We start from the raw sequence: 20,190 nt of genomic DNA, 5'->3' as shown, positions 1-20,190 counted from the left end.
ATGTGATGCCAAAATGATGCCTATTGTGATCACAGTAGGCGAGTTTTGCATAAATGCCGACATATTTCTTGTGCCAGTTTCGAGCTGACATCATAAAATGTTTGGGTTTTCCTCTCACTGTTCCTCCTCCACTCTGCTAACATGGTAATGAACACTGCAGGAGCTTGCATTTGACAACAAAACTGCGATCAATCATTTTAAAAATCAAATAACTTACTGAAACTAAACTTAGCATAATATACACTTACACATAAAAGAGCGTGAAAAGTACCAACTGTGATGACAGGAACTATGTGTGAGAGAAATGTATTTAATGTGTATTTTAACTTTCTAGCTTGACCCATGTTCAATGTGTCAGAATGAAGGAGGCAGCCTTTATGACATGCACAGCATCCAGTCACTAGGGAGAGCTCTAAAAGTTAAGGCTTCACTCAGGAAAGCTTCAGTCATGTCAAATTCAGTTATCACTTCAACCAGAGTACCACATGGCCATATTATGACCAGTTATTATAAAAGGTTTACTCATTAATCTGATAAGGTTCATCAGAAGGGAACAATTGCGCACAAAGCTGCAGCTGGACTCAATTCCTCTTCACCTGCAGCCTATTTTTCAACCCAGAGAAATTAGTGGTTTGTGATGTTGACAGAATGCTAACAGATACATACCGTTGCACTGTCTTACATTATAGTTTTCTAAGGTTATGTCTCTGTTGTGACTTATTCTTTTAACATATGTATTCGTGAAGAATAACCGGATGCAGTGCAGGAAACAGCAATGTTGAGAATTCAAACAAAAGTACAATAAAAAGTATCATAAAACGTAGCAAGATTAGAGCCAGAGGCTTGTAAAAGAAAGTTCTGGCACTGTTAATGATGTTTACCCAAAGTAACAAATGTATTATAGAGTCAATGAGGAGCAAAAGCTTTTAGTTGGTGTGTTCTATAGCTGAATTGAAGGGATGACCATATTTGCACTTAGTTGTTGCCAGTTATGCTGTCACATTGAGCATTTGCTTAGGATTCTATATTTGGTCATTTGGTCTTTTGGTCAAGCTGCTAATGAACTTGAGGGTGAAGATTGTGGATGAAGATTTGGGTCCATAAAAGCCTGAGCAAGAACACAGACATGTGATGGGTGAGTGACCCTCAATTCATGTCCTCTATTTTTACAATATCCAATATCCAAGATGACTTTGTTTCAAACTGGCCACTTATGAAGATATATTACAAGTATTCTTTACTTTTTTTTTTAATGTTTGGCTTAAACCTCAGTTTACAAGCAAACTTGATAACTGCAGTTTGATCATTCTCTGCATCTTGAGATCGAAAGTGATGAAACTTGACTTGAACTATATTTGAAGTACCAGCAAAATACACCTACTAGTCAGTAAGCAGGTCAAATAGCTTGTGTATTTATTTATTTTTTAATTATATTAAACCACACTAATTACCATTATTATTATCACTATTAATATTAGCAGTAGTAGTAGTTGTTGTAGTATTATATCTCTTTATTTATATTAACTCAATTTCTTACTTGCCCACTGATCTAGTTTCCCCCCCTATTTTTTCATTCTTCTTATTCTTCTTATTCTTCTTAATCTTCTTATTCTTATTCTTCTTATTCTTCGTCTTATTCATTTAATGTGTATGTGATGGTAGTAATAATTCCTGATGATTGTCGTCTTTATTGTTATTATTAATGGAAGTAAAATGTATATATCTTTTTTTTGTAATGTATTTATCTATTATTACAATTATTTAATGTTTGGTACCTCTATTAATTTAAAATAAAATATTGTTATTCTAAAAAAAATAATAATAAGAAGAAAATAAAAATAGCTCAGTCCTTCAAGTGACGTTTTGAGCATTTACGTATGCTAAAAATGACAAAGCAGGTTACAAATCTCTGCATAACAGCAAAAAGACGTTCATATTTCATATTCAATCGCTCTCTGTGCCCTAATTTAAGTTGAAAGACTCAGTGCGCATGCGCGTCGCTCTTGATTTGCGGTTGCGCTCCACTGTCTCGTAAGTTTAGCCGCAGTGTGTGAAGACACCTTACAGCATGAAGGTTCCACCCGGGTCGAAGAGACAGCAGGTTTTGATTAAACTTGTGCGCGGTGTGAATGATATAACGGGAGTTATTTCTTTACACTTGTTCTCCTAAGTGTTTTCCCTTCCCGGAATTTGTAGTTTGAAAGAAGAGAAAAGGAGCAGGACGAGTCTTCTGCCATGGCCAAGTCGTCAACTTGTTGATGTTTTCACTTCGTTGTTTTGCTTTTATTCAGGGTAAGTTGACTTTGCTCACAGTTTGCATCCTTTTTTTTACTTACTTTGAAACTTTGTAGCGACTAAATGTGCATTAAACGAATAAACACATGTCTTATTACATGGACACAGGCTGTGTGGCTCTCCCACTCTTTTCACAACACCTATACTTGTCATTACAGCTCCGGAGGTATGTGTGAAGTCTATTAATGCCAGGTCACGCTTCAAATGTTTTGAATACAAACAGTGGACGAAAGAAATGTCAACACCACAAAGTAGGAGGCTTCAGCTGCCATACTAGATAACGAAATTTCAATGATTCTCTGTTATGATGCAGGCAGATTCGTCTCATGTGTGCTGTGTATAAAGAGTACCAGTTCTGATCAGAGCTGGCCTGCTGAAATCACATCTTTCCAGCTTTCTTGCTCTTTATTTTTGTCTCCCACAAATACCACTGAACTTGATCTTCTTAGTTTTGGGTCGTAAAAAAAACAGATGTTACTGTTCTCTCAAGCTTTACAGTGTCCTGCCTCGGGGCACAAAAGCTGCACATACCAGGTCTGATCATTTGTGACAGCATCTATGGGGAGTTTGCAGGAAGTGAAGTGTGAGGACTTTTGCAGAACACAACTGTGAAGAGAAACCAAAAGATAAGACTCGATTTTCAAACCACAAAAATGGGACCATAAAGTCTTCCTGGGAAAATGCTATGTTTCCCATGAAGTGACCTTACAGTTTTACAGTCTAACAAATTGAAAAATGTTACAGACCTTAAACAAAATTTGACCTTTCGATGGATGCATTCAAAGTAAACTAGGTCAGACATTTTTTAGATAGTTTGGTTGTTCTTATATATAAATCCTGTTAATTTTGCACCCTGAACAATTATCCAGTGTTTGGCTTACACTGACACTTTGATATAAGATGAGGTTGAATTTATACTTATTGAGAACAAACATGTAAAAACAATCCTCACAAGTAATGTGAAGAAAGCTGACAGCCAAATGTCCTGCTCACATACTTGAACAAATTACAAGACCTTCTACTCAAAATAATGAGGAGACACCTCATTCAGTATGCAGCACACTACATTAACAATGATTGTAGATCTGCAACTTCCTTTTGCATTTTTAAAAACTCTTCTAATTGTTTCTCTATTGCTTTAATGATTTATCATACACATACTCAGACAATGGTGCATTAGCACCATAGACTGTATAAATAATGGATGTAGTATCCGTGATGTCACCTATCTGTTCCTGAGCGCTGTTTTGGAGCCACTCGTCTGCGGTAGCCATGTTGGTAATGCTGAAGTCAACCTAAAGGCTGATTTATACTTCTGCGTCAAATTGATGGCATAGCCTATGCCAGGGGTCCGCGTAGCTCCTGTACCTACGCAGAGACATTTTTCATGCAGTAGCCTTATTCCTCTTACGCCATGCTTCAGGTCAGAAGCAGTTGATGTTAAAGCTGCTGTTGGTAGGAATGGTGTAAAAAACATTGCTTTTTTTCTGCTGGGTTTGGAGAAAAGATCATAATGCCTATCGGTACTCATCGGTAAGTGGAGTAATTTGAGACTATTGCGAAATCTCTGCATTTTCCAATGTCTTTGTATCAAGCAATGTTATTATTCCCATTGTTCCCGTTATGACGGACCAATCATAGCTAATCTCCAGTCCTCTGTCCTTATTGGTTAAGGGGTGGCCCCTACTACGTCGTCCGATTGGTTATGAGTCCGGCACTATCATGACTGCATACGCCGATCTGTGTTTGGGGGCTAAGAGGAAATCTGGTTGGGAGGGATAGTGTTGACATTCGAAGCCCCTCTCTCGGAACAGATGTTTACTCTGTTACTACCAACAGCAGCTTTAAGTGAGGATAATTATCTTTTCAAGCTAGAGCACAGCAGTGCGACATTATAACAGAATTTCAGCTACCCAGCCTTATGTCCTGATTCCCTGATGTCAGAGGGAATCGGCTTGTGAATATGGTAAAATGCTTTTAGGTAAGAGAGCTGCTATAACAGGCTACCTCTAGTCCATAACTATCTGGAATATAAGAATAACTTTAAAAATTCATTACGCCTCAGCAGTAAGCAGTAAATTAATTGGCTTCTGAACAGGTGCTTTCCTTCAGATGTTACTCAGCCTACATCATCTCTGCTGTTGAAGATTACAGTGGAGACATAAATAAAACAGATGCACACTTATATTTCAAAACTTTATTTTATCAGTCTGTTTTTCCGTAATATTCGAGGGCAGTGCTCGTAACTCCTGAAAAAACACATTGTCACATCCCAGAAGCAATAACCCAGAGTCATTTGGATGGACTGTCATGTGTTCAGACCTGGCATGCTGGCTATGGGACTTTGGCATGGTTGCTGTGTTTTTAGAGAAGATTCCTTTCAGCCGGGCCCTGGTAAGGCCTCTAAGGCTGTTTTTTCCCCCCTGTCTGACTGGGAATAGACTATCATTAGACTGGTTTGGAAACTCTAGATGGCAGATACAGGGAAGTGATAAAGGAGGAGAGAGAGTAAATCAGGGTCAAAGTCGCTTTCAGGAAAAATGTAAGTGCCTGGAATTATCCCACTGAGTAAATAAGCAAAAACAAGTTGCAGCAATACCAAACATGCCACCAAATGGCTCCTTGGATTGGTAATTTAATGTGATTGTCCTGAGATAAATCTGGGGAACCACAGTGAAGGGAGCTACTGTTAATGAAAAAGAAAGTGCTTTTAGGCTCTCGCAGATGCATTGTTGAATCAGTCAGCAGATTCAGCTTCCTTTTTGTTTGTTTTCATGTTTTACAAACTCTGCATAATATACATACCTTGAGCACCACAAACCCATGACAGCAGCCACTGCAAGACTCAGTGTAACTACTGCTTACCTCTCTGCTAAGCTTTTGATTTGCCTTTTACAGCCAAAACATGTTTTTCTATCAACACCAGAAGAAACAAACACCCATTACTAGTCATGTGTTTAAAGAAAGCCCTTCTTCTTTATATGATAGAGAGGTAGAAGGACAAAAAAGGGGAGGGGTTAAAAGATTTATCAAGTCCAGTAAGTATTTGATGTCCTCTGGAGTTAGGTCTTGGTTTATGTATATATAAACCAAATAAATATTTCTACTTCTGCAGAACTTTGGAAGAAGTTTTGACCTTTAAACATCTGTTTGGCTACAAAGATAAAACAAATAACTTCCAAGTTAAGCTGTCAGAGCTCTGTTTGCTGGGAAGAGCCGTGTGGCTGTATCCCTGCACAGTGTGCTACGTATGAAACCTAGATGCACCTGAACAGTCTTTTGAAAGTCTTAGAGATGGAATTATGTTTTTCATTTTTCAATAAAAAATATCAAGTTAAAATGTTGGATGTAAATACTAAACGTGGGCAAAATTTCAAACCGTGAGGAAAATATGTGAAGTAGCTTAAGATTTAAGATGCTGTCTGTATAATTGTCCATTTCTTCCCTTGGTCAGCTCTCTGCTGTCAACTTGTTAGTAATGGTATACAGTGTAAGCCTAATAATCAAGCTGCCATGCCATATTGTGTTCCTCTTTTCATTCATCCTCATATTAAGGTCATTTTAATCCCTATCCACAGATTCTACATGAAATGTAGCATCAGGTGGCGTGTCCACTGCCACGTTTTTTTTGTGCTGGGAGTGCCCATAATCTCAATTACAGAGCGCTTCCCACCAGTGATTGCTGTTGCTAGGTAACGAAGGTTGTCCCGCGACACTTCCACGTCCCGTTAGGTCTGTTTTAAAATGCTCTGTATGCTTCATACATGCTTTCATTCAATGGCATGTTAACACACAACTGTAAAAATTATTGATAGAAATCGTTTGATAGCATCAGCAGCAGCTCTAAACCAGGAAATTATATCTCCAAAAGATGAGTGTGATAACTTTTCTCCTCTGCACAGATCTCCGCCATTGGTTTGTCAAAGATGATTGAAGAAGTCCCGCCCCTTCTTGATTTTGATTGGTTAGTGATCAAGAAGTAACATTGATGAGCGCGGCGGTGTTCCAAAAGTTGAACTGTTTTCAACTGAAAGCGCTGCGACTAAAATCAGCTGATGCTGAAGGCTTTTTTTGGGCTGAGGCCACTGAGCACTGAAAACGCTGAATTACATAGAGTTTGTATAGAAAACAGGCGCTACAAGTGCTAAAAATGGCTGCAGTGGACACGCCCCCTCTGACTGTAGTATACAGAGCAGAAGCAGGCAGGACGCAGTCTGCTGTAATGACATCATGGTTTCCATTGGTGGTGTTTTGACTGTTCTTTCTTTACCTCTATAAACAGATATTTGCGTGCAAGTGCAGCTAACAATTTGTTCTACATTGAAAATTTCAATTTGAGCAACAGATCTGCTGACTCTGTGTTGCAAAGCAAATCAGCATCTCTGACTTCTTGGAATGTAACAGAAGTTAGTGATCCACCCACCTTTTGACAAAAAAGCATCTAAAAATGTGCTTTCTTCTGCATCATGATGTTATTTCTGCAAACCTAAGACCCTTTGATTGTAGGTAAAGTGCAAGAAAATGTATTTCTATTTGTGGTTTTCACTGCTGAAGTGAGCTAGAGGGAAACCTCTGTGTAACTTAGTATTTACAGTCAGACTCAGACTCACCAACGGATAAACGGACACTACTCCTGGGAAACCAATAAATTACAGCATTTACTGTGCAGACATTTCCGGGGGTGAACATTGCTTCTCTTTTGATCTAATCTAGGGATGCATATTCAAAGTATTCTCTGTGAGCAACCTTTGGAAATATTAACCATCAATTATTGACTACTTGTAAAAACTTAGAGTTTTCCTATGTGTGAAACAGTTCCAAATGCTTTTTCCCCTGAATCTTACTTTCCACAGCAAGGTAATGTTCCCTACTGCTGGTATTGCAAGCTACAGAACATATAGAGAGGTACAAATTATTTCACACACTGAATATCAACATGCGATTCAGGCTCATAGTCATAGAGTGGGGCTCAAACTATTAAATGTAAAGATCAAGAGAACTGAACAAAAAAAGACTTCAGACTCAGTGCCCAATTCTCTCCCTACTTGCTCTTACAGAGAAAAAGATGCATATCTACACGGTTGGATGTCAGTCGGGGGCAACCGTGTCACAATCAGTCAAGGTGGCAGAAAACACCCACTCAGAAGGCATTGCTGTTGCTGGTCTGCAGACATACTGATGTGCCAGCTTTGCCAGTCTGGGAAATCTCTCTGCCTTGTTGACTTTCCACTGGTCTGTCGGCTTTGTATCCAGTGATGGGGTAATGGCCTGTTGTGGTGGCTGTTGTGTATTGCTTCCCCACAAAAGAGCTTAAAGAGACCTGGTGCAGCCCCCGGCTGAGTGTCTCCACTGTGCGAGCACCTTTCATGTTCAAGCACCTTCTTAACAATCAGTTCATTGATATGCCATTAATTAGCATCCAAAATCTAAACATTAGGTCGAGTCTCATGTTGCTAGTTGCATAGTAAACAATACAGCCAATGTAAAAGAGACTTGACTGGCCAGCTTTTATTGCCACCACTTACTAGAAAGTTCACTGTCATCCTGAGGCATTTGCATGAGAGAATATCCCAAGTCTTAATGCTTAATAACAATAACAATAATAATAATAATAATAATAATAATAATAATAATAATAATAATAATAATAATATCTTTATTCATATAGCACCTTTTAGAAAACACGGTTTACAAAATGCTTATCAAAGGGCAAGGCACAAAAGCAAACACATTAAAATCAGACATCAGGAAAACAAACAAAAAAGACCCAAACAATGATTCAACACAGGCAACACAAGAACCCAGCAGTAAGAGCTCAGACCAAAGTAAAACCAAGAAAGTAAGACAATTCAAGGTATAAAAGGAAAGAAAGATTAAAACGGAGCTACAAGCAGTGAAAAGGTATAAGAGGGGTAAAAGCAATAAGGTTAAATAAAAGCAAAACAGAGATAAAATCATCAACATAGATAAAGCATTTAAGGACATGCAGATAAAAGCAGTAAAATAAATAAATAAATCAAGATGAATAAAATCTATAAAGGCAGTAAATTAAGTATTAGTGGAGTAAAACAACGAAAGGAAATAAAAAGGGATATAAAGTAAGATGATAGTAAAGGCAGTAAGAGGACGACGACATAACATAAAAGCAAGTCATTAAAAGTGAGTTTTAAGAAGAGAAGCTGTGATTGGTCAGAAACAGATGCATGTGGGCATTGGATGCATCCATTACAAGCTTGACCATAGAGACTCAATAACTGGGGATACTGGAGATAACCATTTCAGAAAACACCAACCATACAGTCTCTTTATTGCTCTTAAATGACTGAGCAGGACCGCTGACAGGGTGACATATTCAACTGACCTAGTGAGGTCAGTGGGAAAAAAATGACTGTCTGGTTGGAAAGGATGCTTGTGGTGTCATGGCCTCTAAAGCTCTAGTGGCTGTTGCCCCACTGTCTTGTTTCTGTGTTTCATCAGAGCTACATTCACTTCCCCTGTTCATGGCAACAGTATCACAAGAGCGTCAGTCAGTCTTTACAGCCTGATGAAATCTTCAGAGTCCTTACTGAGACAGGCACAGGCATGCTGTCTGCAAGCTGCTATCAAATGTTACCTCCGGAGTGCTGTGCAGCGTCACCTGCAGCCTTGTGTGTGATGTTGGGCCCATGTTCATAGTTTTTCAGCGGGATAGAAATAACTGGGGAAGTGTTTTGGTTTGTTGCCAAAATGGAGATGTGTTTGTGGAGTGATACATAAAACCTTCTGGTAAGCAGTGCAGTGATGCCCATATTTGTACTTGAGGCTTTTGCACTTATTCCGTGGAAGTCAAACAATCGGTACAAAAGCATAATTTTAGTGAAGAGACCAAGAAAGGGAGGATGTGTTCAGATGTGTGTGCACCGTTGGGATGGGTCTGTTAGTTGTTTAGTTGGTCTGTTCCTCCCTCTCTTCCTCCGTCTTGGGCCAGATGTCCGCCTCCTCTAGAGTCTGGTCTTGTTCGAGGAGCCTGTTATAAGAAACTTTGTCCTGGCACTTTTGCCTTACTTGCTCATTAGACGATATTATGTCTTCTGTGAATAATATTGCAAAGACTTCAGTCTAATCCTTTTCCATAGGTAAAGGGGTGTTGTACAACAGCATTCAATGAGTACATTGTTTCATTCTCTTTGGTTCATATCAGGGGCCGTGTGCTCTTCCTGAACACCAGCCGTCCTCATCATCAACATGTTTCTATTTATGGCTCAGCTGATTGGTTTTAAATGTCTCCTGTGTTATGGGCACTTCCTGTGCTCGGGTTTGATAGACTCTTATGAGCCTGCACAGTATTAGCTCAGATAATTAGTGAAGTCCTGCTGTTTTTCCAATTAAAACAGGCCTGCAACATCTGCAGGGTGCAATTGAGTGTGTTTCACCCACATAGGTACATCTTATTTTAATAAAAGCCAAAGTGAAAGTTGTTTTTATCACAGCAAAGGGGATAATTGTGTTAGGGTGCTTCAGCTGCACACATGTTTTGAACTTGTGTGTTTATATTTTTGTCTGTACGGCAGATAAATAACCATTATTGGTGCATTTTAGGAAATAATCACTCTGCGGTATTTAGTGTTTCGTGTCGCATTTTCTAAATTCCTCACAGCTAGGAAATGCATGTTTGTGTGTTTGTGTGTGTGTGTGTGTGTGTGTGTGTGTGTGTGTGTGTGTGTGTGTGTGTGTGTGTGTGTGTGTGTGTGTGTGTGGAGGTCCAGAGGGCGAGCAGCAGCAGCAGACATGAATCATTGATTAGTGTGTCCAGTGAAATAGGAGATTAGAGATGGGAAAGTAATTAGAGTTTAATTGGTGACTGCTTTCTCCCCTCTCCTCAGCTGAACATTTCCTCTTTCCCCTCATTCATTCCTGCTGGCCTGTTTTTACCACACACACACACACACACACACACACACACACACACACACACACACACACACACACACACGCACACTGTCTTTGTGCAAAGCAGATATGAGTCTTTATTTACCTTTATCTGTCAGTGAACTCCTACCTGCTCTTTAAATTTGATTACATAAAGGGCAACAAGGCCAGAAAGTTGTAAATCTGATCGTGTGTACTTGGGAACCCTGTGAGAAAAAACAGCTTTAAATTGTCTTGTGTGTTTTTGAAGAACAAACTGGCTCTCTAGAATAGAACTGATGAGAATTTTGTGGCCACAGGTCAAAGGTCAGAGTCTCTGTGATTTCTTCAAAGAAGATTGTAGCCATCACTCTTAAATAAAGTTCTGCCAGTATTCAAACATTTCCCTATCCCAGCCGCGGTGTCACTGTCATGCAAGGGGAGTCATGAAGGAGACACACAATCTTTAACTTGTCTCATGTTATATTTACCACAGTTAAAAAAGTCCAGGCGGTCTAAATAAACATGCTTAATAATCATTAGAACTGTAGAGTTTGATTTACAATCCTTTTGAGGTTATGTTAAGATGTTAAGCTCATATATTTGGCTGTGAGTTGCAGCCATGATTTATAAATAATCTTGCGTCACAGCAGGCCTGAGGGCACAGAGTGTGCTGCAGTGTGTTTGTCTTGTCAAAGCATGTGTGTAAAGGAAAGAGAGAGAGAGAGAGAAGCAGAGGGAGCGTCTTAACACTACTCCTGTGGGTAGTGTCGTTGAGTGGAGTGGAGGGGGGTTGCTTGTCTTTGACAGGTCATTTGGGCAGGTCTGCAGGGGGGAATTAGCTCAAATGGTAGAGCGCTCGCTTAGCATGCGAGAGGTAGCGGGATCGATGCCCGCATTCTCCAAAGAAGCTTTTGAACTGTATGTACATGACTGAAAAGGTTTGTAGGGTAATAGGTTTACTGCAGACAGTAGCAGTGAAAGTAGCTTCAAAGATCAGTGCTGCCTTTGATCACTGTAATCAATGCATGCTTATATTTGTTGTCACCTCTAAGCTATAGACTTTATTCATCCTGACATTCTTTAGCATCTTAAGAAGTATGCTACTACCTCATTATAGCTCTACTTCATTTTATCAATGAACAGAAGTTCACTTGATAATTCCACCTGGAGGCATCTGACTGGAAAAGGCTTGGTTCAGGGTCTGTTTTTTCCACAGAAATGGTTCAAGTAGAAGAAGTATGGGCAGGTTTCAGGAAATCTGCCAGCTCAGTGGAGTTTTTTTATCTCCCAGAATGCTGCAGCTACGTGGGCAGAAAAAAGCTCCGGTGAGTCAGAGAGCATGAGTAGGCGACTCTTTCACACCCATCATGACACAGCAGGGTCAGTTTCTGCAAAATGTCCCTGAGTATTGAGTAACTTGTTTTTATTGTGACTGTCTCAATGGAGTAAATGTAGCTTTGTATAATTTAATTACATACACATCTTTGGTTTACACATTATGTGAATCTTGTCTATAAATAGACTCAGTGTGAAGACTTGTAAACTGTCTTTTTCCACAGAAAATCATCTGCTTTATTCCTTGGAGAGCAGGGTTTTTACTCATACATTTTAACAACTCTGAGCTCATTTACATGCTTTAAACACAGCCGGAATAGAAACTTAATCCCTCTAAAATATGCAACAAGTATTAACTCTTTGGTCACTTTAGTTATGCAAATAATGGGGGATTACAGCTGTGGTTGCCAGCTTTTGTTTCTGTGGGGTTAATGGTGTGATCTGAGTCTGTTCCCTCTTTGCTTTTTAATGTGCTAAATGTTGTTCTCCATGCTTTGTGACCAACGTTAATAAGGATGTGGATACAACCTGTGAGCAAACACTTCAACCTGAATGTGGCAAGAACAACCAGGTACTGTACATACATACATATATAAATACAGTGCTCAGATTTCATGAGCACACTTTGGCGTGTATTGCTCTGTAGACAAGACAGGAAGCTTCATAGTCACACAATGATAATATGGTGCTGTTGTTTTAAGTGAAGTGTACACCTCAGGTGTTTTCTTGTAAAATCTTGAACATGCTCTCCTTATTAACACTAAAAAGGCCAAGGGGGTCATTTTGACTGTTTTCACATTTATACTACATGTAACTTTGTTTAATTAAAGATTACAGAGCTGACGGTTCCTGACTTTTCCTAAAGTTGTATGTTTACGTATTTAAAATGTAATTTATACAAATGACTCCTGCATTAGATTGATACATTTTCACCCATATGCCTCTTGGGTGTTTGGCAACTACCATTGAAGCGTACAAAGCAATTTAAAAGGTTTTGAATTGAAACTGAGAAAGATAGACAACTCTATTTTGTCATTTATGGTAAAGAGAAGCTCAAAGAGAGAGATTACTGCTGAGAAAGCCTGACAGTTCCAGGAATTGGTCAGCACAGACCGGCGATCTATCTGAATAGGAAGCAGATAAAAGTGACTCGCCAAGGAAAATTTGATATAAATATATGTATATTTTCATAAATATATAGTATATCTTTAAACAATGAACACATCATTATCTATATTGGGTATTTATCATAACAGATAATACAATTTGGAATCTGACAGTCAAAATGACTTCTCGTGGCCTTTCTAGTAGAAATGGAATTCTGGCCCTTCTAGTGTTAAGCAGTTGTTTAAACTCCCTGACGTGAAGGTTGAACCTCTGTGTGTAACATTACCACAAATGCTAGAATAGATATGTTCTTTTGCATCTTTTTCTCTTAATTAATTTAAAAGGAAACATGCTCTGAAGAGTTCATCCATTTTCTATGAACAATATCCTCCTCCAGTGATGAATGAGTGTCTGCACCACAGTGCTACTCCTAATGAAGCATAATTTATTCAATGTGGAAGTCAGAGCTGTGCTTGTTTCATATGACAGATTTATGCGTTTCCTTAGTAGACCAATGAGTAGCTTGCTAGGACTTGTAGGATCCAGAATGTGCATGTTTTTTATGTTTTTTTCTCTCTCCTCTGTTACAGTAAAACATCATAATATTACAAGTGATACCTGCCAGTGTTTCTATCAGATATTTAGTAAAGTACACAGTGTGTTAAGGCTCGTGTTACCGCTCGCCCTTTGACATTTTTGCTGCAAATGCATGCCAGCATTTTGAATCTCAACAAGCACAAAGCCACAGTACTCTAAAAACATGATCACACATCATGTGAGCTCTGCATGTAGAAGGTAACTTATGTATTGCAGATGAAATGAGGTCAAACACAAAGGTGGTGTTCATCACATTTCATCCTTTTAGGTTGAGCATTGTTCGCCCTCTGAATACAGGCCTCAACATGAAGGCTGCCCACTCTCTCCTTATCATCATACACTGTATTGCATTTATGACAGAATGGGATTTATGGAGTTCACGGTCGATTGTGCAGAAAGCTTAGTGATTTTTTGTAACTGTCATGACATCATCGAGCTCAACAAAAGCCAAGAGTTTGGTTTCACCCCCTTTCTTCAAACGCGCTTGTCAACAAATCAAAAATCAGACCTACGCTTTAAATGAGTCATCGGCAAATGAAGCTGACTGCAGCACACTTCCCTCAACCTTTGTCACTCCTCGCCTGCTCATTGGTTCAGTGTAGCGAAATGTTTTACTGTCTGCTGGCACGCCGCCACTTCTCCTTCCTACTCTCCTCTGATTGCTCTTTGGTGATTTATAAAACCATGTGTCATTGTCATATAAAATAAAAAACATTCCTGCACCCACACAGAGGAGAGGAGAGGAGTGAAAGCCACACTGTTGTGAACAAATTTCTTTTTAAAAAACAGAGACATCTTTAAAGCAGTTGTAGGACACTGCACACACAGGGGACTTTGTATTTGAGGTGGTGGTGAGTTGTGAAATACACTGAGTCACAGTCTCACAGAACTGAAAGTGGGCCAATCGCTTACTCGCCCACATGCTGCAATCAAAGAAATAAATATGAATGATGTTGGTGAAGGGAGCAGTAATCAGGAGCGTTGATTGATGTCAGCCTGTCCCAGCCAGTCGGTGTGAGGTTTGAGTGGACAGCCAAAGCATGCAGTGGTTTTCCACTCAACACATGCAGCTGTCCTGCTTTCACTTGTCAGAAAGTGATGAAATCATCACAATGAGCTGGTTCTTACTTACTTACCATTATTTGCTTTGGTGCAGTTTTTTTTCACAACCTAGCAACTACTACAGGCATACATAGTGGCTACCTTATAACAACAACTGCAGGTGCACTGTAAAAATAAGTACAGTTATTACATACTGGTCCAATATTCCAGTAATTTTCTTTAACATTCTACTACATCAGTGCAGAGGTTTTGTTATGTACCCTTGCAAAGTGAACTAGTGATACCATTTATTTTGTTTTCTACCCTTTCAAGAGTAATATCTTGTTTCAACTTTTCATCATGCTCACAGACATAGTGTGCTCACTATTCAACCCAAAGTCTTTTTTTCATCACCTCAACAGTTCAAGAGGTCTTTAGAGTTATAGTCCTGCTCTAAATTGAAGAAAACAAGTGTAGCATTCAAAATAAATTCTGATCAAGTAAACAGTGTATGGATTTTTTTTACTAGTACAAGTCACAACTACTTTGTGACTTCTTAGATTTATCTTGTAATGCCTTGGAGGAATCCAAAACTGTGTTAATCAATCCTACACATCGCATCCCAGATCCTTTCACCTCTGAGAGATAGTTAAGTTTTTTTCTGTGGTGACATTACCACTTTTATTCAGTAAAGGACTTGAATATTAAGCTTCTCCTGCTATTGCACTTGATTTACTAGCTACTCACAGCTGTCATGCAAATATTATAACATACAAAGCTCTCTCCAGAGCAAATTTCCCAAAGTATTTGACTGAACATAGTCAAACAAATCCTGTTCTCTTGTGCCCTCTGGTGGAGACAGCCCTCTGTCACAGTCACGGCCTCTGAGAGCCTGAGGTTTGCATGAACATCTATACAATTTTTTAGTTTCAGTGTGAGTGGTTCTGTCTTCTGTTTATGTTACATTTCTGATAGCTCTACATGACAGTGCTAACCTGTTAAATCAAGTGTATTAATCAATGTCAATATAATCAGGCACATTTTTATATCTGTTCAAATACTGAAAAGGTTAACTGCTCCTTTCTGTCTTTCCTCCAGAGTGAGAAGATGCCACATTCTGTCGACTCCTTCCCGACAGAAACACTCCTCTCTGACACCTTCACTTTGGACTTCTACTCTAGCAGTGAACACACCACAGAGCCGTACACAGCAGGAGGCTTCATCGCCAGTCTCAGCAACATCAGCAGGTCAGGCGGCCTGCGCTGCACCTACAAAGAAGACTTCAAACGTATTTTACTCCCGGCTGTGTACACCTTTGTGTTCCTGCTCGGCCTTCCTCTAAACGCTGTGGTCATACTGAAGATATGGAGGACTCGACCACACCTGTCCAAAAACAACATCTACATGCTCAACCTGGCCATAGCTGACCTCCTGTATGTGATGTCACTTCCTTTGCTCATCTACAACTACGGCAGCCGTGACTACTGGCCCTTTGGGGAGTTTGCCTGTAAGCTGGTGAGGTTTCAGTTCTACAGGTGAGATACACATCTAAATATTGTTTTATTTTCTCTCATTGTTAACGCATAGAGAGGTCAGTCATACAAATAATAGCACACTCAAGATTTTAAAACCTTTTTCTCCCTCTGATTCTAGTAATCTGCACGGCAGCATCCTCTTCCTCACCTGCATCAGCATTCACCGCTATGTGGGTATTTGCCATCCTCTCGCCATGTGGCTGAGACAAGGTGGTGCCAGGCTGGCGTGGTGTGTCTGTGGTGGAGTGTGGCTTGTGGTCGTCGTCCTGTGTGCCCCTACTTTTCACTTTGCAGCCACAGGAATCCAGAGAAACCGCACCGTGTGTTATGATTTAAGCACACCGAAAAACTCAGTAGACTACTATCCCTACGGCATGGCTCTGACCTTTCTCGGTTTCTTGGTGCCGTTTATGGTCGTGTTGGTGTGCTACTGCCGCATGGCCCAAATCCTCTGCCGCCCTGTGTCCTACCAGGGCGTCTCCATGTCGACTGGAGAGAAACGAGACAAGGCGGTGAGGATGATCGTTGTGGTGATGACAGTTTTCTGCATAAGCTTCCTGCCGTTTCACCTCACAAAAACCATGTACCTGGTGATACGCACACTGCCTGGTGCGCCCTGCGAGACAAGGAACCTCTTCTCCATAATTTATAAGAGCACCAGGCCGTTCGCCAGCATGAACAGCTTCTTGGACCCCATACTGTTTTACTTCACTCAGCCACGCTACCGCAGGAGCACCAAGAGGTTTGTGCTTAAAATCACCACTCTTAGGGTGAAGGGCACCAATGTGTGAGCTCAAAGAAGACCATTTTCTGCCAAAGTACTGCTAAATTACTTAATGCTACTCATGCAGACAATCCTAGGGTACTGCAGAGTGATGCATGTAAAGGCTGCAGAGTTTTAAACGGCTTGTTTATGCAAGGTTTAATGTAAGCTGCAGACATTTATGCTTTTAACAACTACAGTGCACTGTGACAAAAACGGTGTATTCTTCATTGGGTTTGTAGGTACTGCCATATAAAGCAGCCTTCTGAATAGAAGATAAACTTAAAAGAAGAAAAGAAGAGATATGTAGATGATGGTTTTATTGTCAGATGATGAGGATATTCACACGCGGTTATCCCAGTTATCTGTGAAACGCTACTGTCTCTGTGCATAGTGTAGTTCAGGAAAAACTTTTATCGTTTTTGTAAATACATATGTTTCAGATTACTTTTACACTGTGAACTGAGGAATATATTAAAATATCTCCATGCTAAATACAGATCAAAGCATGAAAGATGATTTTTTTTGTGTGTTTCGTGGAGATGGAAGCAATTTAACAGAGAAGAAAAAATCAATGAAATGCACTGTGGCTCAAAGCTATGCAAAAACTAAAATACATTTAAAATGTTTATGCCTGCATGTCAGACATGCACAAAGCACTAGTGAGTGAAAATGACCTCAAAGACAAGTGTGAGAGAAGCATGCTGGTTGAAGTAAGTGAGAGATAAAATGTGTTTGAGAAGCACATTCAAATGAAGTTTTTTTTTTCCCACATTGTTTCAGTTTTAACCAAGATTCCAGGCTTGTGGTTTAATGTTTTATCACTACTGTCAACAGTCTGCACGGTAACTCTGCCTCTGTCATGTATTGGATTTTTACCCATCACCATATTATCCATATTAAGGATCAGATCTTAATTACTGCTATCAGAGATTAGCTAAGGCTGGTCAACTAACCTGAAATATCTAGCTTATATTGAACTAAAGTTTTCTTCAAATGTCTTGGAAATTCTCCACTGATTTAAAGGAGTCTGTTTTAAAGTCTGCACCAACAACAAGTTGTATACTATTTAATTCAGTTACTTTATCTGCATGAAAGGGAAGTAAAAGTTTATGGACTGAAGGCCAGATCTAAATTAAGAGTAAACTCTGTGGTTTTTCCACTTCCTGTAAGTGTTTGTAAGGCTTCCCATGAATTTAAGTTTTCTGTTCCAGGAAATCACCTCTGTTTATAAAAGAGATTACTGAGAATATATAACAGGGAATAGACACGTTTAAGAAGAGGAGCTCTGAACTCCAATAAAGGTTATTTTTATTCTTTAAAGTGTGTTACCCTAAACCACCCTGCTTGTGCATTTACTACTGGCTTTATCAATCCTGCTTATTCAATGTGCCTGAGGTGGTTAAAATATGACTAACACCGTAGTTAATGTCAACATTTTAAATACTCTGAGCCTTCTTGTATGATACTTTTGAGGCAGCTTTGAAACTTCAAACTTGCTTTAATCCTGCAACTACAGTTCGAGTTTTGCTCACATGAGGAGAGAAACATATTTATGGATTTAATGTGAACATTAGAGCATCTAAAATGCAGTATATCATAAATTGAGGTCATGTTAAAAACATCCTCATGTCTGTGTAGCTGTACAGCATGTATACTCTGTGATGAACTGTAGTCATATAGAGTATATTGTGCTTCAAGAAAGAGTGAATGTTCAAGTCTTGTTTCTGTATTAACTAATATTTGAGGTGTTCTTCTGAAATGTGTTGTGTGTGTGTTGTCTATTTAAAAAGATGTCTGCACAGTGCCAACATATTAATTTCAGTCAGTATTATTCTGAAGAAGTCTTATTTTTGTAAATGCTGTAACTTTGAGTAGAATGTGGAATAGATTTATATTTTGTTACATAGAGAGAATAATTGAGATAAAAGGGAAGTTGACATTTTGTATATTTTATTTTTTTTATTTTTTTCTCTTAAAATGCCGCCTTCTTGAGATTCTCATGAAACGTATGGACATTGTTTATCTTTAAGGATGTAAAACTAACCGAAAAAGGCTATTAAAAAAGTCTACTGTGAATGCATCTCCACTGAATTTTCATTTTCACCCTTTAACAACAGAACATGAACAGTATTTGTGAAGGTGGCAAACCACGTCTGTAGCCAAGAGGCTTCTGAAGAGATAGCTGACCTCCAAAGCAACACAATGCTATTAGAATCACTCGAAACCTTCATATTTTATCATATATTTTGAATGGTTTTAATATGTGTCTCTGTATGTTCATTTAGGGTCATTGATAGAGGTTTCATAGACCAGTTTACAATTTTACTGTAAAAGAAAAGTACTGTTTTTTCAGATTATTCTGGCTGCATGGCCGTGTCTGGCTGCGACAGATTTCCTTGGGACTAATTGGGAAGAATTCAAACAACAACAACATTTTAATCTAAGCTTCCAAACTGTATTGAGAACAACAAAAGAGAAATAAAGTTGTTCAGTGTGGAAATGTGTTAAAGTATTCCAAATGGTTCATTGGTTCGAATGTTTTTTGGCCAAAGCTGATTAACTAACACAGAATTGCAGATAAATTAATTAAATATACCATCCAGATTAACTATTTCAGTTAAGGAATAAAGTTTACTCAAGCTGCCCATTATATACTAGCAGTGACCTGACATTGCACAGGTCAGCCTGTAGAGAGCGCTGCAGTCAGCATCTCTTCTGTAACACAGGACTCCTGTCTGGAACAAAAGGACCTGTTAACCAGACAGCCACATGGGAAGCACCACAGAGGGGGTATTGTGTATAAGTGAAAACTTTTTTTCTTTGTCCTACCCACCTCTGAATGCTGACACCCAGTTCACCATCACACCTTTATAACACTGTGGGAAATTGAGCTGATGCTGAATATGAGTGACCAATGTTAAATAAACGTGCTGCCATTCTTCTTCTGGGACTGTTTACCTACAAAAATACTTCAAAGATATGCTGTGAATTTGAATAAGATTGTGTCTACAGTCATGGGTTTATATTGGGAACACATATGTTATATTGACGTGTATGATACAATCTTGTGGGTCCAAAACTTTGCTCATAAAATATGTAGTTTTCTGTGTAAAACTCTGAACAGAGATTCTGTCTTTTTCGCAAGGGAAACAGCTATAATTACCCTCAGTTTGTCCACAGTATCTGCCTTCTCCCATCAAAAAAGAAAAAGCTTTTCCTCTCAATCCCCGAGGGGCCATGACAGCCCCTATACCCGTAGTCCCGCCCACCCCCTCTGCACTATCTCAGACATTAACATGCAAAAAACAACATAAGTCACGGAAAACCAAATCATGCCAAAATAAGGAATTCACTAACAGTTTAGGAATTAGCAGGGACTGATGCGTCGGGCCTGTGCAGCGTGCCAAGCTGACGATGGCACAGAGTTTTGAAAGTAGTAAGGGGATAACAATGGAAAAGTTGTGTTTGTGAACAGGTTGGGAAAGTTTTGCCCCCCAAAAAGTTTCGCTTTTCCTCCTTGCACGGATGCGGTTTTCTGGAATCGACAACATGTAAGTTTTGAAAACACAGCAGCACCAAACTTTTGTTCTGAAATATGTTATTTAATAGACCTTAGCGGTTTGA

The 20,190-nt window shown here is 39.3% G+C and overlaps 2 protein-coding genes and 1 non-coding gene across 4 annotated transcripts in view; all 3 read left to right on the top strand.

Annotated features, from left to right (window-relative positions):
- The first annotated feature begins 2,025 nt into the window (after positions 1-2,025).
- Positions 2,026-18,642, top strand: LOC117824885 (P2Y purinoceptor 3). Of its 2 annotated transcripts, none has more exons than XM_034700377.1 (3): positions 2,026-2,292; positions 15,364-15,800; positions 15,919-18,642. In XM_034700377.1, exons 2-3 carry the CDS (start codon positions 15,373-15,375, stop codon positions 16,589-16,591), a joined length of 1,101 nt encoding a protein of 366 aa, XP_034556268.1. In that variant the 5' UTR covers positions 2,026-2,292; positions 15,364-15,372; the 3' UTR covers positions 16,592-18,642. The 2 variants fall into 2 exon arrangements, with proteins under 2 accessions (XP_034556268.1, XP_034556269.1); XM_034700378.1 differs by lacking the exon at positions 2,026-2,292 and adding an exon at positions 11,850-12,091.
- trnaa-agc lies at positions 11,015-11,087 on the top strand. The gene has a single exon. It is a non-coding gene; the product is annotated as a tRNA-Ala (tRNA).
- Positions 18,643-19,855: 1,213 nt separating the features above from the next.
- LOC117825279 (rho guanine nucleotide exchange factor 17-like) overlaps positions 19,856-20,190 on the top strand; it is a 68,527-nt gene continuing 68,192 nt past the window's right edge. Inside the window, exon 1 of the mRNA XM_034701030.1 lies at positions 19,856-20,117. The gene's annotated coding sequence lies outside the window, so the exon portion shown is untranslated. The remainder of the gene's footprint in view (positions 20,118-20,190) is intronic.

Source organism: Notolabrus celidotus, chromosome 14 (genome assembly GCF_009762535.1).
Source record: "Notolabrus celidotus isolate fNotCel1 chromosome 14, fNotCel1.pri, whole genome shotgun sequence".
In the NCBI taxonomy this organism is placed as follows: Eukaryota; Metazoa; Chordata; class Actinopteri; order Labriformes; family Labridae; genus Notolabrus; species Notolabrus celidotus.
The sequence above is the reverse complement of the archived record's forward strand: the minus strand, read 5'-3'. Positions and strand labels throughout refer to the sequence as shown.

Excerpts from the sequence above, each read along its gene's own strand:
- LOC117824885 (XM_034700377.1), top strand. The coding sequence starts at position 15,373 with ATGCCACATTCTGTCGACTCCTTCCCGACAGAAACACTCCTCTCTGAC. Across the intron at positions 15,801-15,918 it reads GTGAGGTTTCAGTTCTACAG|TAATCTGCACGGCAGCATCC; the intron begins GTGAGATACACA and ends CTCTGATTCTAG.